Below are 24,071 nucleotides of genomic sequence, written 5' to 3'. Positions count from 1 at the left end.
ACTTCTCTACTAGTAAGAAGCCACAGTTGAGAAGCGATTGTGTTGACGTTGATGTTTTTTTTTATATTTATTTATTTTGTTATGTCTGATTAGGATGTGACTCATTTAATTTCTACATGGGCGTGACATTATATTACTGAGTGAAAGGACCACAAGATTTTTCTAATATGATATCTCAGTATACTAAATATTTTTTCCCAAAAAAAGGCTTAACAACAAAATGTCTATGGAGATGGCACCTACATTTTTAAATAACATCTATTGAACGGTCTCAAGTAAATGCTCGAGAGATAATGTCACTTCATTAACTAAATGTCTCAACTCTCAACTTATATACAAGGAGCTGTCGGCATGTTGACATAATAGAGATTTGGCTAAATCATAAATTATACTGTGTTTACTACTTTACTTTGATATGTTTTTTTATGATTATTATTTTTTTATATTGCAATTCTCAAACTTTATTATGCTTTTAATTTAGTCTTTCGATTTAGTTTATCATTTTTTGAGAGAAAGTTTCAATTTATAGCGTCCGCTCTTGATAATATCTCTTTATCGTTATACCAATATACCAATCAATTTTTAGTGTAAGCAGGAATTGAATCCTCTAGATCTCTTAAACAGTCATCAGAAACTTTACTAGTTGAGCTAATTGGAACCCATTTCCATTTAGTTTATCTACTCCATCATTAGTTTTGATCATTTTATTTAAATTCCATTAATTTGCATTTATCAAATCCCTCTTAATTGAGGCATTTCCTAAAGTTCCTAACCTACTCTAGCTCTTTATATCTCTCTCGGAACAATGGTTCTACAAAAAAAATCTATAAAAAATTACTAAACAATCACTGAAAAAATGATGATAATTAAGGCTGACACGCTCAAAGTTTTTATGATATTTGACAACACATTCCGCCAACATTTTTATAAAACTATCATAGGGAGCTGAATTTTGTCCCCAACAAATGCTTTACCTGTTTTTATTTGAAAACTGGAAAGATATGATTTTATTTAGGATTTAATATCACGAATATTCGTGAAATCGATATTATTCGAAATGCAAATTCTTCTTCACTAAGTGGCTGACGTAAATGTAAACTGTACATATATATAAATCCACCAAAGTGGAAAGCTTGCTTTCATCATTATATTGCTCCAAATAAGACGTGCAAAATGCCAAATTTCATCAGGTGGCCAATGTCCTCCAAACATCATAAACATTTATAATAAATTGTACATACCAAAAGTGAATTGTCACAAATTCCAATTAATTTTAATAAAAAAAAAAAAAATCATGTGGACGTTAGAGTAAGTCTATACCATCCATATAAGGTGCCATTCTTATTTTCATTGAATTTTTTTTCTTTTTTTTTTTTAAATATAGATACTACATAGTTTTAATCTATAACATCTGTTACATGATAATTGATCTTTCTCATTAAATCACGACATTAATTGGTTTTTTGTGCAAACAGAGTCAAAATCCTAAATCTTTTATTCAACGACAAAAAATTTTACCAATTAAATTAACGGTAAGCCGCTTATATGGTGTCATTCAAATAAGGCTATATATTCAGTACTGTTCTGATGGATGAGATTTGCATCAATGGGAGGGTCCCGCTACGTGTTCTGGGCTACCACCAGCACCACATTAGCCCCTCGTTGGCATCAGCAAGCACCATAGGCACCTTTGTTTAGGCAGCTCTCAATCGCTCACCACTAAGTTAAAACCAATGGAACCCACCCTACAATAAAGCCAACCCACGCGGAATCCATAACAACTGAATTCAAAACTACATGGATGAAGCCGTAGCTCATTAGAATATTCAATTTGATCCTACTTATAGTGCCATAGTAGTGTGTGAAAGTCTCTGACTCACACGCTTGAACAATAAGTTTGAAGACAATATTTTTCGATCTGTGATGAGACGATAATTTGTAATTAGTATATAATAAAAGTGAAGTAGGTTCTAATCCTAAAAATATTGTAATATTAATTGCAATTTGCTATCTTAAGAAGTAATGAAAATAAAAAATAATATTTCACAGTCGTTTTAGTAAATTTCGTACAAACAATGTCCGCAATTCACGTGCAATATATGCATTTTTTTTTTAATTGATGTCTACATTCAAAAGGTGAAATGGGTAATATGTATGGACAATTTGTACTAACTAGTGTGAGAAATTTATGCTTAAAGTGAAAATGTTATCAAATTTATTGTATTTGTGTCATTGTTTGGGGCTTCAAACCCTCCTAAGACTAAAACAATGTTTTGGATGGAGGCGGAGGCCCCCACCTCTTGGCCTATAAATAAGTGGGCTTGTCACCAATTGTTACTTAGGAGACACAAATTGTAGTGTTCTTCCTCTATTTTCCTCTCACTTCCTACTCTTCCGAGTTTTTCCTCTACTTGTCATTTAGAATCCTTAAGGTCTCTTCCTCTGAAAAAAAAATTAGAAAAGAAATGGAGGGACAAGGATGCTTTGGAAGTTTCTTTCAGAGGTGTAAGCCTTACATAGCCATGATTTCTCTGCAATTTGGCTATGCTGGCATGAACATCATCACTAAGGTTTCACTCAACCGAGGAATGAGCCATTACGTGCTTGTTGTCTACAGGCACGCCTTTGCCACTGCTGCCATCGCTCCCTTTGCTCTTATTCTCGAAAGGTAAATATATAATTCACTTCTGAGAGAAAAGATTGTCATTCATAGTTGATCATAGTGGCATGGTATTAATACATGTTTGTTTGCTTCATTACAGGAAAGTGAGGCCAAAGATTACATTCCCTATTTTCATGCAACTTTTTGTGCTTGGGCTTCTTGGGTTAGTGTTTGCTTATCAATATATCATACACGTTTTAAACATAAAAGTCTTAAAGAAAGTTATTCTGACATAGCTTCTTCCTCTGTTTTATCTACTCTGCTTTCACAGGCCAGTGATTGATCAGAACTTCTACTACGCCGGGCTGAAATTCACGTCACCTACCTTTTCTTGTGCTATGAGCAATATGCTCCCAGCAATGACATTCGTCATGGCAGTCATTTGCAGGTATATACTACTATCATCATCTCTCTCTTTTTATCTCCTCTTGGCCATATTGGTTTGGATTAACATGAACTTGTGCTTATTGGGATGCATAGGATGGAGAAGTTGGACATGAAGAAAATTAGATGCCAAGCAAAGGTGGTGGGAACAGTAGTGACAGTAGCTGGAGCCATGTTGATGACACTTTACAAAGGAAATGTCATTAATCTTGTGTGGTCAGAGCATATGCATCACTCTCAATCCAATTCCCCTGCACAGGCCGCTGAAATCAGTGACAAGGATTGGGTTACGGGTTCCATTCTTCTCATCATTGCTACCCTTGCCTGGGCTTCTTTCTTCATCCTTCAGGTAAAAGACATGATGTTTGTCTTTCAAGAGGGGTTGATTCTCAACCAAAAAACCCCAAAAAAAAAAAAAAAAAAAGGTTTCAAGAGGGTTGATTTTGTAGCCAGTTTTAAAACAAAAGTCAAAGAATCATCATAGAAATTTTGTGAATTTTGAATACAATTTTTATACAAATATGCAATTTGCCACAACTTGCTGAAGTGTAGATTGAAAAGTCTAGACAATCATTTTTAAATATACTCACAATTTTTTATCCACTAATCACAGTCGATCATATTACATACAATTGTAGCAAAAGCCGAAAAAAAAAGTTTCATATCTAAATTTGTCGTTTGTATGATAAATATATTGAAATTTCTTTGATTTGCATTACAGGCAGTGACAATGAGGAAATACGCTGCTCATCTCTCACTCACAACACTTGTGTGCTTCATAGGCACACTACAGTCTATAGTTGTCACTTTTGTTATGGAGCACAGGCCCTCAGTTTGGACCATTGGCTGGGACATGAATCTTTTAGCTGCTGCCTACGCTGTAAGTCTCTCTCTCTCTAGCTCTCTCACTTTATCTCTACCCTATTAGGCTTTAGTGATTAATTAAATATGTAATTTTCATGAACAGGGTATAGTGTCATCAAGCATTGCATACTATGTCCAAGGATTGGTCATGCAGAAAAGAGGACCTGTCTTTGTTACTGCCTTTAGCCCTCTGATGATGATCATTGTTGCTATCATGGGCTCTTTTATCCTTGCTGAAAAGATTTATGTCGGAGGGTAGGTTTTCTTTACTCATATTTATCTCAATAAAACTATATATTTATATACAATTTCCCACAATTAATTAAAATAACATTTCAAAAATCTCTTCTTCTTTTTTTTGTAAAACAAAATTCTTTTTTGTCCAAAGAAACAAAGTTCCACTTTCATTTGTTTCCATGGATATATCACAGTCACCACACACAAAGACAAACTTAGTAGAGAGAATAATTGCAGTGGACTATACCACCCTCCCCCACCAAAACAAAAAATGTTTATTTTAGTTTACCACTAAGGCACAAACTGATAAATATATCTACGTGTAATTCCAGTGTTCTTGGCGCTGTATTGATTGTAATGGGACTTTACTCGGTTCTGTGGGGCAAGTACAAGGAGTACAAAGAGAAGGAAGCCATTGAAGAAATTCCTGAAGTAGTAAAGGAAGGTGGAGATCATAATAATGGTAGGATGGCAACAGTGATGGAAGACATTGAAGCAAATGGAATTGAAATGCCAAAGAATGAAACAAACAGAGAATTTGTGCCCGTATTAGCCATCAGTGCTCCCATTCCACAACCTCCCATGATTGCTGTGGAAACACCAAAAGCTTAAAGCAGCTTAGAATGAGAAATACAGAAATAATATCTTTGCATTGTTGCATGGTGGACGTGGACTAATAGAAGTGAGGGAAAGAGGGGCTTTTTGTACTTTTGATCTCAATATTTTTAATTTCTTTTGACTTTTTTTTTTTTTTCTCATCAAAGCTTTAATGAAAAGAAAATGAGAATCGCTTTTTAAAATTGTTATTGATGTGGTACATATTTGTCCCCACGAATAATTCAATTGGTCTCTCTCTTTTTTCTGTTTTTTTAACGTAGAAGAAATGTTGATGCATGATGCAGATCCCACTAAATTGGTGGTGCTTGACTTTAATTTGATTTCCGTGGTTATCATTTATAAATGTTCAATTTTTTGAGGGGCTAGTTGAGTTTTAATGAGTGAGGGTGTAGGCGTCGAATCTCAGCTGATCTAAGTTTTTTTTTTTTTTATTCTAACCTTTTATCAAAAAAAAGTATTCTTTGTGGATAGTTGGGTGCCTCTTTCTTTATTAGAAATCGAATTCTGCATTAAATTCTACAAATACGAAAAAGAAAAAGAAAAGAAAAACAACAACAACAACAACAACAACAACAACAACAATTTATTGGATTCATTATTCTCATTGTAAAGTGCAATTTTGCTTTATTTGAAATCAAATTTAATGTCAATTTTGTTCTAGTGTCTACTCAAAAAGGAAATGCATTAGTGTTTTAGTCATATAATAAGGGTATTTTATACTACAAGCTAGAACCTGCTTCATTGTGATAAATATTTAGCCTATATACACTGACGAAATGATTTTTTCCAAAACGAACTTAGAACTTTTGATTATTGAAGTATACACTATAAATTGTTACGTCCAGATGTGCCAATTGCCGCAGCTTGCAAGCGCATCAAATAGACCTTTCCCTTTCACTTTAAGCCTATAAGGATAAATTCCTTTTGGCCTCAAATGGTGTTTTAACTTTTAACTAATTGTAGATTCCAATTAGCTCAACTAGTAAAGTCTCTGATAGTTGAATAAGATATTTGAGGTTCAATTTCCGTTTACACAAAAAACTAATTAGTATCTTATTTTGATAATAAAGAACTATCATTAAGAGTAGACGCTATAGCAAATAGAAACTCTCTAAAAAAAATTAGATTTAAATTGACCATTCACGTAAATGGAGTGTGTGTATATATATATATATATAAGAACTTATCCCGCTCTTGAGGTGGGTTTGGTTTCTTTATCTGTTCTTCTTCACCTTCCCATCACCACCCTACACCCTCACTCCCTAGTCTGTCTAGTTGTTGCTATGTTTGGTTGTGTTTTCTATCTCTTGAAGATGGAAGTTTCTAGTGAGAGGAGTTGGAGAATCTTGCTTCACAAACTCTCTCTATCTTGCAAAGAGAGCAATTGCAATATAATTAATCTATTTGTCTCACTTTATAATCTATCAATCACAATTTGCCACATATTCTTTTTATTTTTCTTATAATAAAAAAATATCCAGAGTTTAAAATGAAATATAAAATATTCCCAAACGAACACTTAACTTCACCTGCATTTTCATTTTGCATTACTTGTAGGTCATTGTTTGGCACATAGTCTAGTTGGCCGTTGCCTAATGTTATAATAAATATAAATAAATAAAAGATGAAAAAGAAAAAAAAAAAAAAAAAAAAAAAAAGAGGGGGGACGAAGAGGAGAATAAAAGGGATGCGAATCTCTTGCAGCCGGACATAAACCTACCACTAGTGAAAGAAAAACATATGTACCTTCGTGTAAGGCTTTAATTAATATTAATATTCTTCTAAAAAAAATTAATATCATAGATGTTAAAATCATTAATTCTACATGATTTTTTTTAATACAAGATAAAAATTCTACTCTAACCTAATCTAAGTATATATGTATGTAAAACTTCCTCCTGGAGACTTGAACCTCGACAATTGCCTCCCATAACCCACAAACACTTATACTTATAGAGTGACTATCGCACCAAAAATATATGATGGTATTCCACGTGATTTTAATATGAACTAATTATTAGTTCTTTAAATTGTTTCTTTTCAATTGTAATTAATTACACTACGATTCCCTTATCCCATAGCCTTCTCTTTCCTTCGAATATTTCAGGAGGAATTTTGAAATTTCGAATCATATCGATTAAATTTCAAAAGATACCAAACGATGCAAAATGTGATTGGAAATATAACCAGAGTATATTTAAGCATCACAAAAACCACACATATATAATAGTTCTGATTCCTATACCTTCCATCTCTATCTAGCACCTGTATTAAGTGGCTAAATTGTTCTGTTGTGTTGTTAGGGATAATTCCACCACCCCACCAAACTTGTCCAAACAACATCATCTTTATCTGGCGCTGTCTCTATTAATGTATGATAGATAAACACAAGCTGGTCAATTCACAAACCCAATTCTCTATCTGGCATTGATATGAGCTTGAAGAATAATTTCTACGTACAAATCCCATTTTGCATTTCTTAGAATCGTTAATTTTAAAACTAACATACGTACAGTTGCACAAATAGGCGAGATAACAAACAAAGTAAGTGAAAAAACAACGAGATGCCTAGTCTCTAATATTAGTTTACGGAAGTAATTAGAATTATACACCTGAAAAAAAAAAAAATTAAATGTTTGAACAATTTTGGACACTGTCATTAGTAAAAACTAGTATATAATCATGTGTATATGCACAAATATAATTTAAAAAAATAACAATTACACAAACATATATGGATTCAAATGATATATGATGTAAGAGATACAGCTTACACCTTTTTTAAGCTATATAGTTCTAAAATATCTAATAGTTTTTCATTATAATGAGAAACCATTATATATTTTAGACTTTTTGATTTTTGCAGTCAATAATTAGCTTACCACAAAAGTTAAAAAATTAGATAAACACGTGACAAAATTGGACCCTATAAGTGCATTAGCATTAGGTGTGCTAAATGCTAAATTTTTAGCATTTAGCACACCAAAAACTCAGCCACATCAAATATTTCAAATCTCAGGGACTACATTGTCGTTCTAAAAATTGAGATTGTACAAAGTAAAATGCCAAAACTTTTATTTATTTTTCATTCACTCTCTCCACTCTCCAATTACTCTCTCTCTCTCTCTCTCTCTCTCTCTCTCTCTCTGTGGCAATGGCTTTTCGGTGATGGTGCATGGCCAATCTTATAGGTTGTTGGCGGTAATATGTCAATCTTCGGATGTGGTTTGATCTAGTGGGTTTCGATTGGTTTCGAAGATGAGTTGCAATGTTGGTGGTTGTGGGTTGTAGGAGAGCGGTGGCAATGCTGCTTTCAGTTTGTGAGTCGTCCATTGGTTGTGCCCATGGATTTTGTGGTTTGTTAGATTTTCGGTGAGCCAACATTCTTGTTGGTGGTATTAGGTTGATTTTGGTTGGTTGAGATCAGATTCATCTCTTCTTGGCTTGATTTTGGGTTTTTTTAGTAGCATTGGGTGGTAGGGGTGGTGGTGGCTGGTGGGTTGTTGTTGGTGGTAGTGGATTGTACCTGTGGTGGTGATGGAGCTTGCCTGTTTGTGATGGTGTTGGCTTTATATTTTTTTTTTTTTATTCTGTAGAAGTTTTATTTAGAATATTTTAATGGGTTGGTGTTAGGTTCTAAAATTTTATAACAATTAGCAAACCGTGAGTACAAACTTGTCTAGATATAGATTTCTAAGTCTATATGCATGATTAGACAATGCTCAAAATACTGTAAGTCAGAATACAAGAAAAAGGAAGCTGTAGGTTTAGGAATTCAAAACATGCCAGGTTCAACCGATTGAAAGATGGATTCTGCAGAATTTAATTAAAGTCCAGCAGCTCATTAAGCCCATTGAGAGATTATAATTTCAAATCTAATTCTTATAGTATTTAAAGGAAACCTTATAACAAGTTTTAAAATGGCTTTTAGAGAGAGAAGAGTGCATCTCGTGCCTCCTATTGTAGATTTAAGGTTTTTGTGCCCAAAACTCTCTCAAATCTTCTACTGACAATATTCTTTGAAGAAACTCAAGATCCAATATTGTAGAAGTTGCTGTCATCACTAGTCATTAAAGGTGCTAGAGATTCAAACCTTCAAGGGTGGTCTTGGAGTCACAAACTGAAGAGTTTGTTTTGTATCTAAACTTTTAGCGGAGCTCTCAAAGTCACAAATGTGGGTGTTTGTGTTTGACAAATTCAGATAGAAGAGTCCATGGATTCGAAGCTGCACTGGTCGTGTGAGTAAATACTATAAGATGTAGCTTTAGATTTAGGGTTTAAATCTATTGTAAAACTTCCATTCTATCTTAGTGAATTTGTTTACCTTGAGGATAGATTAGGTTAAATCATCCCCAGATTTTTTACCTTGAAATTGTTGATTTCATAGTTTTTCCTGGGTAATTATATCGCTTGTCTCCTTTACTTTTCTGCACTTTGTGATATGATTTTTTGTATATAACCTAGATCTAAATAGTAAACTTAAGTATCAATTTGGTTAATTAATTAGGTTAAACAATCAAAGTATACAGGGGTCTAAACGAACTAATAGTTGGGATCTTAAAATAGAAGATCTGGTGTATGATGTATTATAAAGTAATGTGTTAAAATAGATAAAAATAACTCTTTGATATGTGAAAATAGCATTTTTTTTTTAGCACAACTGATGCTGATGCTCTTATGCTCTTTGAAATCCTATTTAGAATCTAATTGAATTTGAATTGTTCAATTTTTGCCCCTAATAATTCATTTGGGTGAGAAATATGACACAAAATTATACTCTAATTGAAATCAAATCTAATTGAATTTTCTCTAAACTTTAACTTTATATATATATATAAACACGTGCGTGTCTTTTATGAAGTATGACAAAATATGGCATTGAATTTTTGTTAATTATGAATTTTTCATGTTTTCGCCTAATTTTTGAGATTCAATTTTTTTTTCCTAATGATTTATTTATTTATTTATTTTTGGAATACTCTAATTACTTGGAAAATAGGTTTCGAACCCTGTAACAGTATAACTAGCCATACATCATACAAAAGAAAATAACAACTCACATTTTAAAAAATTTAGATTTTACTAATTTTCTAATGAATTTTAATTTTCTTCGTCATGAACTCAAGGATGTACGTATTAAGATTTGCAGGTTTTTGTTTAGCTAAATCTAAATCGAGTTCTATTTTACGTATACCTTTCTGTTTTGTGTCGGTCACTAAAAGATAACAGAAGTTAAGAATGTTGTTCCAAAGAATTTTATAATTCAACATTCTTAACTTCTATTATCTTTTAGTGACTAACACAAAACAAAAGGGTATACATATAATGGAACCTTAAAATACTATTTTAAAATGTAATGGGGTAATTACACATAACTCATATGTGGTTTGAGTGAAAATCACTTTGCCTACCCGTGGTTTGAAAAGTATCACTTAACCCACCTGTGGTATGTTTCCGTCAATCTCTGTAACCCACCTCAGTCTCAACCATTACAAAAACACCTCTTAACCCCAAAACACAACATAGCGCGAATTAAAACACCCAAAACTCAGAAACATTTCGAGAGAGAGACCTGTGGTGAGATTAACGTGTTCTTCGTGATTTGGAGTGTCTGGAAGGGGAGAAAACACAAGTTTCGCAACGTCGAAGCTAGGGGAAGGTATGTGTGACTGCTGTTGATTTGCATTTGGGTTCTTGATGTCATTTTTTACCACGACCCACCCACGTAGTTAGGGTTTGTGAAATTTTCTCGAAATTGGTGTATGTTAAATGTGCATTTTGCTATTTATATGTAGAATCGCTTAGGATGTAGCTAATGTACTGCTATGGTTGTTTATATAATGTGTATACCTAAAAGAATCAAGTTTATTTATCAGTGATTACACTTGTTTGTGAACTATGGGTAGTGTGGTCCTTATGAATTTGTTGGGAATCTGGTTTTGCATGTGCTATATGTGGTTCTTTGGCCGTGTGTTGTCTCTCAACAACAAAACAAATTTTATATGAAAAAAAAAAAAAACAGCACTATGTTTGGCTTGTTGTCTCTTTTGGCTTGTTGTCGTTTTCAGTATGTCAGTATGTAAACAAACTACTTATTTTAAACAAACTACTAAATTTAAACAAACTACTTATTTTAAACAAACTACTTATTTCAATTGCAAATGCTTGACTTCACATTTGACATTAAAATTCATGTTGGGGGATGTTTTGTGGAGGACCCAACCCTTGAATATGTGGGTGGGTCTATACATACATTGACAGAGATTAACCCTAATAAGTTGAGTTTCTTTGAAATTCGAGATTTATGCCATCTAGTTGGTGCTCCTAAAGAACATAGTAGATATAGATATTTACTTACTGAAAGTAATGTAGATGATGATTTAAGGGACATAGAAACAAATGTAGATGTGGTGAACATGACTACCTTTCATAGGGCATGGCCAACTAACAAAATCATAATCTATATTGACATAGATGTGGAGCCACTGGCAGTTGAGCATCCTGGTGGAGGGAGAGTGGTAGATGATAGTGTAGGTGGTGATGTAGGTGGTGATGGAGGGGTGGATGAAATAGATGTGGAGAGTAATTATGATGAAGTTGTATTGGAGGAAGAAGAAGATGATGAGAATGTTGAGGATGTTAAGGTTGGTGATAGAGTTGAAGAACAAGATGCTGAGGTTAGTGCAAGGGTTGAAGAACAGAATGTTGAAGGAGATGATGATGATGATGATTGGCTATATGAAGGCCTAGAGAGAGATGACTTTGGTGATGACATATTTGCTACTCCAAACTCAACTCCACAAGGTTCTGCTCCAAAATCAAGTGATGCTCCCAATACAGCCCCAGAATCAAGCAATGCACCCCATGCAAACCCTAAGTGGGCTGAGCCAGCTCTTAAGGATGACTTGGTAAGCATGGATGGGTCTGATGATGAGCAAGTACCTGAGCAGCTAGAGTTTAATGCTAAAAGTGACATGAGAAATGTTGTACTGAAGAAGGAGATGAAGTTTCCTAATGCAAAGGTGTTCAGAGTTACTTTGAGAGAGTATGCAATTAAAAAACTTATTGACATCAAATTCAAGCTTAATGAGAGGACCAAGATATCAGTTCACTGTAAGAATAAGTGTGGGAATAGATGTTATGCATCTCAAATAAGTGGAGAGCTAACATTTTAGATTAAGACCTTGACTGATGACTGTACTTGCCCTAAGTCTTTTAAAAATAGTCAAGCAACATCAGCTTATGTCGCTAAGAGGTTCGTTGAGGATTTTAGCAAAAATCTAAATTGGGAGGTGAGTGGTGTACACAATAATGTGATGCAAAATTTATCTATTGACCTAAGTGTAAACCAAATGTATAGGTCAAAGAGAAAGGCAAAGGATTTGATCAATGGAGATGAGCAACTGCAGTATGGTGTCCTTAGAGACTATGCACAAATGATAAACACTATAGACAAGGGGAGTAGGGTTATACTACAGACAGAAATGGCTGATGAGACTTCCCAGCCAAAATTTAAGAGGATGTATGTTAGGTTCAACGCTTAAAAGGTAGGATTTTTAGGTGGATGCAGACTATTTATAGGTTTAGATGGTTGTCACATAAAGCACGATTTAGAGGGCAAATCTTATCTACCACCGCCAAGGATGCAAATGAAACATTTTTCCAGTAGTCATGGCTATTGTGGAACAAGAAAACAAGGAGTCTAAGATATGGTTTTTGGAAATTTTTGCTAATGATATAGGGAGGCCAAAGGAGCTTCAGTTGGTCTTCATTTTTGATAGGCAAAAGGTATGCAAGTTTTGTTCAGTTATACTTGAACTAACATGTTTTGTTTGTTTGCTAAACTAACATGTTTTATTTGTTTGTTTGGTTATTTGTAGGGGCTTATACCTGTAATAGAGACACTATTCTCTACTGTGGAGCATAGATACTGTGTGAAACACATCTACAATAATTTCAAAGTAGATCATAAGGGATTGAAGCTGAAGGATGCACTGTAGAGGTGTGCTACTGCTGCTGCCACAACAGTAAGGGAGTTTGAGATATGCATGCAATACATAAAGGATTTGGACGAAAAGGCATATAAGTATCTTACAAACATTGCACCTGCACAGTAGACAAAATCACACTTCACTCCTAGGGCCTTAATAGATTGTTTGGTAAATAACTTGAGTGAGTCTTTTAACTTAATGATATTGAAGTCTAGGGACAAGCTAATCTTGGCAATGTTCGAGTGGATTAGGGTTAGACTTATGATTAGACTTTACACAAAAAGGGAAGGGATACAGAAGTATGTTGGGAAGTTGTGTCCAAGCATACAAGATAAGTTAGAGAAATTGAAGGTTGAAAGCAAGCCATTTAGTGCTACCCCTGCTGACAGTTTCCTTTATGAGGTAGCTAGTCAGTATGAGAGGCATGTAGATGATCTTGTCAAGAAGACATGCAGCTGTATGTATTAGGATTTAAATGGCATTCCATGCAAACATGCCATAACAGCCATTTAAACAAACATTGAGACACCAGAAACCTACACTCACCCATGCTACCACAAAGAAACTTACATGGAGATATACAAGGAGGTACTTCCTCCCATGCTTGGCCAGTCAAAATGAGCTGAGACTAGACAGCCTACTCCCATTGCACCTCACATATACAAACCACCAGGTAGGCCACCTAAGCAAAGAAAGAGGGCTCCTGATGAGCCTAAGAACCCTTACAAAGCAAGTAGGCTGAACAAACCAGTAAGGTGTGGGAAATGCAAAAAGGAAGGGCATAACTTAAGAGGGTGCAAGGCTGGCATTACTGGGGAGACACCATGGCAAAAGAGACAGAGGCTTGAAAGAGAAAAAGTAGTAAGTAATTGAGATTTAAATGGCAAAAAAAAAAAAAAAAAATTGTTTTTAAACTTACAAAGGTATTAATGTACTAAAATTGGGTTTTGTTGTAGGCAAAGGGAAGGGTACTTACACCTAGTACCAGATCTGGATCTACACCTCAGGCTGCACCCCAGCCACCATCCTAACAACCTACCCAGATTTACAACATGAGGTCTGCCACTCAGCCTTCATCCTCACAGCAATGAAATCAAGTTAGGCCATCTCACATGAGAGTAGGATGGTTCTCCTCACAGCCAGAGTTTCACACACCTAGGGAGACCTGGGATACCCTACCAAGTTCTTCACAGGTGACTTAGTTGAGTTATCTCTTTCCTAGATGATTGTGTAGACTGGGATATTTTTTTAACAAGTGGATCTATTTTTTGTTTTGTAACCTTCACCTACAAATAGGAGCACTGGTGGTGTGAGGACTAAAGGATAGCTTGCTGCACAAAGGCCACCAAAAATGAATTCAGTGGGTGGAAAGAGTAAAGGCAAGAAATGAAGCTAATGGGTACGCATGCCAGCATTGGGAGTAAAGCTAGTGGGAACATGTGGGCCTGCAGCTAGTGTTTTTTGTGAAGGCCACTGTTGGTTTTTTGTAATTATCAATTAGTGAAAAAAACAATAACCTTTTTGTAATTATCATACATACATACATATATATATATATATAGCTGACCTTGAAATGTGCTTTTTTATAATTTACTAGAAGTTAAGGTATAATACACTCCAGGTTGTTATTATACACTCCAAGTTGTTATTATGGTATGAAATTTTGTGGTATTATGGTATGGAAGTTGTGGTATTTATTCAATTTAGTTTGTATGGAACATTATTTGTCCAAGCCAGATTATATGAAAGTTTTATTATTGCTGCTACAGATTATGTCCAAGTAGATTTTTTCAATACAAAGTGTATGGAAGTTATTATTGTGAAATGGTTGTTATGATATGTGCAGGTAACTATATGGAACATTATTTGTCCAAACTGGATTATATGGAAGTTTATTTATTGCTACTACAGATTGTGTCCAAGTAGATTTTTTCAATACAAAGTGTATGGAAGTTGTTATTATGGAATGATTGTTATGGTATGCACAGGTCATTGATAATTGACCAATACTTCTTTCATTATATGCCCAGAGACTAGTGGCATGACCAATACTTCTTTCATTGAATGATTGTTATGGTATGCACAAAACAATACTTAATAATTGACCAATTCTTTGTTCATTGACACATTAAAACATTATATCAGTAGGCTAGTGCTATTACAATGCAAATTCATTAATACCATTTCCACAACTATCTCTACTAACCAATTAACTACTTCAGGGTAACAACCTAGGTTTCTTCACTCCAAAGAACTCAATTGAGCCAAAACACAACAACAGCAACATAACAATAACAAAAAATATCCATGACAAAATGCATAACTTCCACATTCTTTGCTTCTCTTCAGCAAACATGGCCTTTTTCCTTAGCTTTTGCACAAAAAGCTCAAGCCTTTCTCTCCCTCTCCTTGGCTTTGACTTCCTCATCAAGAGCCATTTCTGCCATTTACCAAGCTTCTTCTTCCATTTCCAGAGCTGTCATTTCCCTCTCATTGGCAAGTTGGAGAGCACTCTGAAGCCTAGACATTCTCTCTAGAGCCAAAGTTGTAGTTTCATTCCCACAAGGACAGGTTGGGTTATCAAGCCAAACAAAGAAAAGGCACTTAGGACCAACCTTATAACGGCTACAACCCAAGAACCTCCTCCCAAAATTGTACAAACTCAAACTTGTTCTTAAAACACAAGTCTGCTCATTGCACATATGCCCACATGAACCTAAGAAATTACCATTTGATGAAGACATATCAACAAAACATGATTCTTGGGAAGCCCAAATTTAGAGTTTCACACAGTAAGTTGGCACTTGAACAAAATTTAAAACCATAAATCGAGAACAGACACAAATACCTTGATTTTCTTTACCAAAACTACCTTCCCTAGCTTTGATGTTGCGAAACTTGTATTTTCTCCCCCTCCAAACACTCCAAACCACGAAGAACACATTGATCTCACCACAGGTCTCTCTCTCGAAAAGTTTTTGAGTTTTGGGTGTTTTGATTTGCGTTATGTTGTGTTTTAGGGTTAAGAGACGTTTTTGTAACGGCTGGGATTGAGGTGGGTTATGGAGATTGACGGAAACATACCACAAGTGGGTTAAGTGATACTTTTCAAACCACAGGTAAGCAAAGTGATTTTTGCCCAAACCACAGGTGAGTTATGTGTAATTACCCCAAATGTAATAGAAGTTATTATATTCGAGTGGGTGAGATGCCCTTAGGTTTTATTTTAAATTTTAATTTTAAAATGTAACAAAAGTTATTATAAAATGTAAATTTTAAAATTCTATTTTGGTCCATAAACTTTATTAAAAATTTATTTTTTGTCCCTAAACTTTAAGAAGTTCTTTTTTCGCCTCTAAACTATTGAAAAGCTCATCTTTCATCCCTAAAATATTGAAAATATTTTATTTATGTTCCTAAACTTTACTAAAAGTTTATTTTTTATCCCCAAACTATTGAAAAAATTATTTTTTTCATCTTTTTTTTTTTTCTCTCTAAACTATTAAAAAAACTCTTTAAGGAAGGAAAAAAAAAAAAAAAAAACTTTTTAAAGTTTCGAGTGGGTGAGATGTAAGCAAATGGTGTGAGATTTCAAAGTTCTGTTCGTGTTCCCCATTTTCTCGGCAAGAATGACACTAAAGCATAAATCAATTTGCTCATCGTCATATGGAAAACTTAATGGAAGATTACAAAAAGCAATCACGGATTAGATATAGAGCATTTATAGGCTTAATCTAGACCAGCCCGTTTCTTAATAAAAAATAAAAAATAGAAGATAAAAAATCTAGAATCCCAAATTTGTGCTAAGCTTCGCATAAACATTAAACATTAAGGGCATGTTTGGTAAATTATAATAAACATTGTTATATATTAGTTGTTCCTATAGTTTAGTTATTCTTATAGTTTAATTATTCACTAGTTTGGTTATATTTTTATTATAAAGAATAATCATTCCTTATGAATAGCTATTTTTTAAAATAAGGAATAATTATTTCTCTTTAAAAGGATTGTAATAGATATTTTTTAGTAGGTGTAATAATTTATAAACTTAATATATTTTCAAATAAACAAACTTTCTATATGACTTAAAAAGTGGTTCCTATCCTATCCAAAAAAAAAAAAAAAAGTGGTTGGGTGCCTGATTATTGAAATATATAAGTTATGTGAAAATTATTTTTAATAAAATTTTCTTTGGAAATGAATATTTTTGTATGTTATAAAACAGAGTGTTGACTATTTTGAGAATTTGGGTAGTGTCATTTTTAAAAATACAGTATAAAGAGTTTAATTTTGTCATAACTCTTATATTAGAAGTGTCAATGTAGTTCAGTTATCAAGAGCCTTATAGATTAATTGACACATTCTCATACCCAAAGTATTTGGAAATTTAGAGAAGAGGAAAAGAGTTCAAGCCGTGGAGTTGATGTAATTTATTATACAAAAAACTTAACAAGAATCATAATACGTAGTTTAAGTAAGGTGGAAAAGTATAATTTTTTCAAATAATTTTAATAGTAGTACAATTTTAATAATGTAAGAGTATTTTATGTTGATATATATTTCTAGAAATCAAAATATTTATAACTATTTAACCTTACCCTTTATGAGCGAAGTTTCCGGCTCCGAGGCCAAAAGCTGCGTTAACTTTCTAAAGAAAGTGGGTCGCTGGGACAGTTCATAGCAAATTCAAATTAGTCACCAACCTTACTCAACACCCACTACTTTTTTCGTTTTGGCCTTGTTGGCTGTATAACACCCACTACTCATTGTAACATGATTGCATATCTCATCCACCTAGGAAACTCTTTCCTCTTATTTCATTATTGGCTTATATGGTTAACTCTGTCCTAAATCAAAATTGTCAACTTGGAAATGGAGCTAATAAAAGAATTCCCACTAAACTTGTCGATTCACTATCACTGAATCCATAAAAGATGGCAAAGAAATGAAGTCATTATGCACATCATTGTTCCAATTTCTTTGTTTCCAATCGTTGGAATTCTGAGCAGAAGCAGCCCCAATTAGAGTCAAGGTGTAAGTGGTGCAAAATTACACTTGTACATAGTGCAAGTCATATTTATAAGTTGGATGAATTATTACACATTTGAACACCTGAAAATACAACTACTTGGATAGGATCCAGTCAAAGCAACCTGTGCCCTTTTGAAAATTTTGAATGTGTATTAAAACCCTACTTTAAAATGCAAGATTAAGAGTGTTAAAAACTCCATGTTCCATTTGGTAACATAAGCAGTTTTTCTTTTTTCTTTTTTTTTCTTTTTTTTGAAATGACAACAGCATTAGTGCCACTTTTTGAATGAGTTGTCTACAGCATATAGATGCCACTTGAGACATGGTTAACCTGGAAATCACTAACCTTTGAAAATGATTCTGCAACATCGATTCTCCACATAATTTTAGTTCAATATACCAAATATTCTCACCTTGGTTTTCTTTCAAAGCACTGTTTAATCTTTTGTCCTATCAATAGGAGGCACCTAACAAGACACGAATCAATGTTCGAATCAGCACCCACTAAATTAATAATTCTTTCTTTTGTGAAATGATAATCATGTAATGGGCTCTGTCATCACCTATGTACTTGGCCATTCATTTCATGCTTTAAAATGTTATATTAATTAACACCAAATTTCAAACCAACATTCATAATTTAAATATGAAGTTCTGAGAGCGAGGGAAAATGAAAGGATTGATAAAGTATAAACCCAATTAAGTAGTAAGTCTTATCCAAAGGAAAAAAGCAGTACTCCTTGGTTTAGACTTATCTATATACCGACCTAATTAAGCACTAATTCTTATCCAAAGGAAAAAAAGACAGTACTCATTGGTTTGCTATGCACGGTAGCTGATTAGCAATATTGATAATGAGAGAGAGAGAGAGAGAGAAAACTTTTACTTTCTATGCGCAATTTAACTCATCCATAATAAATACCATCTCCTTTTTTTTTTAAAGAAAGATACCATCTCCTAATTACTATTTTAATTAAGATATATATATATATATATGAATTCCAATAAAATTATTTTAAGCATGTATACTGATAGGGATAAAATCCCTAAGCAGGCAGACAAAAATAACGGAGGCAAACATTAGTGACAGAGTCGCCAAAAGAGACGGCCTACACACTCTGCCTACCAAAGAACTAGTGGACGGGCTCATGACCTGGACAGAGAGGCAAGGCAACAGATGGACTCTTTAAAGTAGACGGGTCCAAAGGAGACGGCTTGATGGAGCCTGTGGCACCTCCAATGCATGAGTAGTCTCCAAGAATCCTAGTATGGAAATAGCTTGCGTTCTACGCCCAACTATGACTACAATGAAAGGATCCTATAAAACGCGAGTATTAATGAGAATCTTCTCCACAAGGAAATGCCTTCTCCACCAAGAAACAAAGGTCAGCTCTACACTACTATAAAAACCTCAAAACCCTTACAAATCAAAATCCGAGTAATTTTCCCCAACTCTAGCACTCTAGAGTTGTAGAAATTCTCTCTAACTTAATCTTCGGAGGGTATTTGGCCAGTACTACTTCTTTGTTTCTGTTTCGTAGGTAATGTCAAAAACACATGAGCACCGCATGACCCACTGACGATTTTTAGCATCATTATATACTATTTAACATAGTATAAAGTAAACTCCATTTTCAATATGCTTGAATAAGCTAGATGCAATACTATCCATACTCTGAAGTATGATGTCACCTATAATATGGCACCTGTAAAATCATGCAATGTCACATTATAATTATTTTGGATGTTGCATCTCCAAGTTTTCTTTTCCCACTTTTTGAATTAGAAAAATTAGAAAGAAGGTAAAGAAATTGCATCATGTGCTTGAACATTGTGGGAATAAAGCGTCGGAAAGATTTTTCTAGGATGCCAAAATTTCTATGCAATACCCTAAAAACATGGTGTCAGCTTGCACTCCAAGCCTAAAATTCTGATGCAATGGTATCTTGTCCATGGCATGGCCTGTAAAAATTGGATGGCGTTGTTTAGGCCTGTAATATATCTTGTCCTGATAAAAAGTGGGATTATATTTTAGTCAATTTTCAGGGGACTTCCCCTAGCTTTTATGATGAGATTTTTTGTTTGAGACTTGTTTATCTTCTGCAACTTATTTGTATAGTGTTTATCAAAATATATAAGTTTTTGTATTTTTTATGTTTAAATATATTACAGAGAGATAAAAGCTTTTTTTTTTTTTTTAAGCCAATAAAAGTTGAATTGTTCATAAAAATAAAATAAAATCAAAATCAAAACTGAGACAAAATGCATATGTAGGTAGTCACGGAGCTAAGAAGTTTTCTTAGAGGGGGCCGGTGAATATATTTTTGTGTAATTTTTAGATTAATTACTAAATGCAAATGAAGATTAATGGAAAATTTCAAAAACTAGGAGGGGTCATGGCCCCCTTGGCACCCTCTAACTCTGCCTATGTATGTAGGTATATATCCTCTACACGTTTTAGCCAGTTTGAACATGCATGGTTATCAATCATATGGGAAAAAGAATCGAAAAAGATCAGATTATATATCACGAAAATTCATGCCTAGGATTTGAAATTTTGAATCGGATGGACGTCGATGGATAAGGTTATGGATGGACCTACATCATGATTAGAAATGTGATAAACCTAATGTGCTCTTTTTATCTAATTTCTTTTCTTTTTCTTTGGACAGGTACTTGTGAAGTATCTAGCTAGGCAGAAATCTTCATGAATGAATATGTGTCTTGTTACAGGTGGAATATTTTTCCAGAAATTTCAAAAAGTGAACAGTTTTAATTAGCCTCTTTATCTTTTTTCCATAGTGTAGAAAATATTTCCTTCTAAATCCTAGATAATATGCCCTCGCACCACGCCAATATTTGGCATTAAACATCACAGCCATCTCCATCAAGAAGGGGCTAAGATAAATGCTATTGTGAATGTCACTAGCTATAGCTTTATCAGATTCAGAGGATGAGACTTCCTTTTTAAGTGACTTAATCATGTTAGTGTTTTCTCCAAAAGGGACTGAAAGCCAAAGAAATGGTGCTCGTATCTGTGGTACAGGTTACAGCTTTATATGAATTTCACTTTTATGCTCATCCACTCACAGCTTAAGTTGCCTGGTCAAAATTTGTTCCCTAATGACAATGGGATTCCTGATTGTTTCATTAATCATTATTGAGTTCTTTAGGCTTCCATTATTTGATTTTGAACTTTGAGATTCAAACGTTTGTTACAGTGAGTGGTTAAAAGTTAAATCCTCCTACATTCAATGTCATTTTCTCTTTCAGACTCTTACCCTTTTTTTTTAAGTAGCTAAAAGGGTTATGAGTTGCACAGTTTTAGACTTAAGTTTTTACAATTAGAACTTTGATTGTTTTACATTCAACAGTATCCACGCGGTTTAAAATTATTTTCACTCTTTTATATATTGTGTAAATGTAAATATATATATATGATATAAAATTGTAGACATTTTTCGAAATATTTCACATCCAAAAACTTGAAACAATAATTAACCATACATTTAATGCTAAAGATGAATTCTATAAAGACAAAGAAATTTGGATTCGGAAAATTATTAGGTACTCCCGGAGTACCATAAACGCATACCCTCTCCTCTCACATAAATTAATAGTAGATCCCACCATAAATTTAATTGATGAAACCCACTATTTATGTGAGATTAGGTACTTCTGGAGTACCATAAATGCGTATTCCTTCCTCTCACATAAATGGTAAGTCCCACCATGAATTTAATTAGTAGGACCTACCATTCATGTAAGAAGAGAAAGTAATCATTTATGGTATTCCAGGAGTACATAATAATTTCCCTTTGAATTCTATAATGATTTAAATTTATTTTTATACATATAATCAATTTATGACATTCTCTTTATGATACTTGTTATTTATTATCAAACCAAAATATTAATTAATTTTTTATGTAGACAAGAGTTTAAATCTCAGATTTGTTACTCAATAACAATAGAATTTACCGATTAAAATAGTTATACTTCACATAATCATTTAAGTTTAAGGAATCTCCCTTTTATGGTCTGTTTAGATATTGCTTATTGCTGAAAACTAAAAACTTATTAATAAAAACTAAAAATTAAAAACTTATTGCTAAAAACTAAAAACTTATTGTTGAAAACACTGTAGCAAAATAATTTTTAAGTTATGAATAGTGCCCGTAGGACCCAAATTTAAAGTTATTGCTGCGTTTTTTCGTACTTGCTTGTCTATAAACAATGCGCAACACTTAAAAATAAAATGCAAAATACAAAACGCACACGCCGCCGCTACGCAAACACACTCAAAAAGATAAAGTTAGTGAAATCAATCCAAATGCATATAAGGAATTATGAGTGTCTACTTGTTAAATGTGACAGACGATGGAAATGAGTCAAATGACATGGAATTCGAAATTTTGTGTGAGGGCAGACAAAACGTGGGAAGAAGTCATGTCAGAAGTTTTGCAAATCAAATTAAAAAATTACATAATCACTTGTCAATTCAGTTGTTCCTAATATCATTGAGTTTAGAAATTCTTAACAAAATTAAACTATAATTAGTAGTTAATTTGAATTTGATTTCAATTCTAATTGTGTTTCGAATTTAATATATTATATATTAATGAAGTTGAAAGTTATTTCAAAGAAATCTCCCAAAAATTAACACTCAAAGGTGGATGGAGGGGGCCACCTACTTTTTTTTTTTTTTTTAAATTAAGTTAAGTGAAAAATTTTATTTAACGACCTTACTTCAATTTTTTAATAAAAAAAAAAAAATATATATATATATATAAACACTCACTTCTCATTTAAAATATTAATGTTTATTTGATATTCAAATTTATTTTGATCATATATGCATATATAACTCATTATTTATGATAATTTAAAGTGTATATTTCCAAAAATATATAAATAAATTTCTTTAGTGAAGTTTTTTTTTTTTCTTTGCCAATAATCAAACTTATCTTCGTGTTATATTTTGAGAGTTTGGGATGCAGAAATGCAGTTTCCTTATTTTTCCATTGAAATAAAATATTCTACTATTTTTAGAGTTAAAAATTTGGGATATGTTCTACTTTGTCATCGATAAACAAAAGAAAACTTTTCATTTAATATTTTTATTATTTTATTTCTCTTATATTGTATTGTACATATTGACACATATAAAATTGATAATAATTATTTGTTTCATCAAAAATTAATTTATTTGCATATATTTTATGTTTTTTAAAAGTATTACTACACTCAAAAGCATAATTTTTAATTTATTTAACAAAATAATTTAATTTAAAATCTATAAAGAATATTAATTTTGAGTCGTATAATTTAATCGATAATACAAATGACCTAATAAAAGAAAATATTTGCCTATATAATTGACTAGATGAAACATTTTAAGTAAAAACGTTTTTTGTATATTATATAATAAATCATGTTAAAGATATGTTTTAAGTAAAGATTATAATTATGAGTAGTATAATTTTCTATTTGTAAAAACGTTTTTTTTTATATATCATATTATATATAATAAAAGTTGGGCTTAGATATGGTGGTTGCGCCAAGTGTCGGCACCAAATTACAGAAATTTTCTTAGATTTTTAGATTTTAAGAGATATATATATTATATATATATATATATATATTTTCTTCAACTATAATTTCTAAGTGAAGTGAATATAATTTTTCTTCAACTATAATTTCTAAGTGGATAAAAATCTTAATTTGATTAAAGTTGAATTACACTTGCTGTATTTCTAAGTGGATAAAAATCTTAATTTGATTAAAAGAAGGAATGATAAAATTCTATTCAATTAATATTGCTTCACAGGATAAAATTTTATTCAATTAATATTGCTTCACGCGGTGCTAAAAATTGTGCTTAATTTGTTCTTTTCTTAAGTTTATTTTATCTAAGGTTGCAACGTAGTGTTTAGAATTTTAAAACAAATTCAACGAATCTTAATCATGTCAATAGTACCATCGTGTAATCTAATTAATAATTCATAATTAATACCCATCATATGGTTCTTTTGTGCTATTATTCTCTTCTTCTACCTACAACCTTACAAGTACATATTTGTTGACTCTACCTTTTTTTTTTTTTTTTTTCTCCATCAAACTGAATATATTATAATTTTTGAATCCATATATGTACATATGTTGGAGTATGGTATATAATGATATAATTTATCCAAAAATATAAACCCGAAAATGGTGTTTTTTTTTTCTTTTTCTTTTTTTGATAAGGACTGTTCTTGACTAACATGGATGCATGATATGCC

General features: G+C 32.7%; 1 protein-coding gene across 1 annotated transcript; it reads left to right on the top strand.

Moving 5' to 3' along the window:
- The first annotated feature begins 2,321 nt into the window (after window positions 1–2,321).
- LOC112007465 (WAT1-related protein At5g07050) lies at window positions 2,322–5,080 on the top strand. Its single transcript, XM_024039808.2, has 7 exons — window positions 2,322–2,668; window positions 2,763–2,825; window positions 2,934–3,050; window positions 3,143–3,395; window positions 3,768–3,926; window positions 4,014–4,165; window positions 4,480–5,080. Exons 1-7 carry the CDS (start codon window positions 2,466–2,468, stop codon window positions 4,757–4,759), a joined length of 1,227 nt encoding a protein of 408 aa, XP_023895576.1. The 5' UTR covers window positions 2,322–2,465; the 3' UTR covers window positions 4,760–5,080.
- The last annotated feature ends 18,991 nt before the right edge of the window (window positions 5,081–24,071 follow it).

This window comes from Quercus suber, unplaced genomic scaffold, assembly GCF_002906115.3.
Source record: "Quercus suber isolate HL8 unplaced genomic scaffold, Cork oak 2.0 scaffold_296, whole genome shotgun sequence".
NCBI lineage: Eukaryota > Viridiplantae > Streptophyta > Magnoliopsida > Fagales > Fagaceae > Quercus > Quercus suber.
This window is presented reverse-complemented; position numbering and strand designations above follow the sequence as displayed.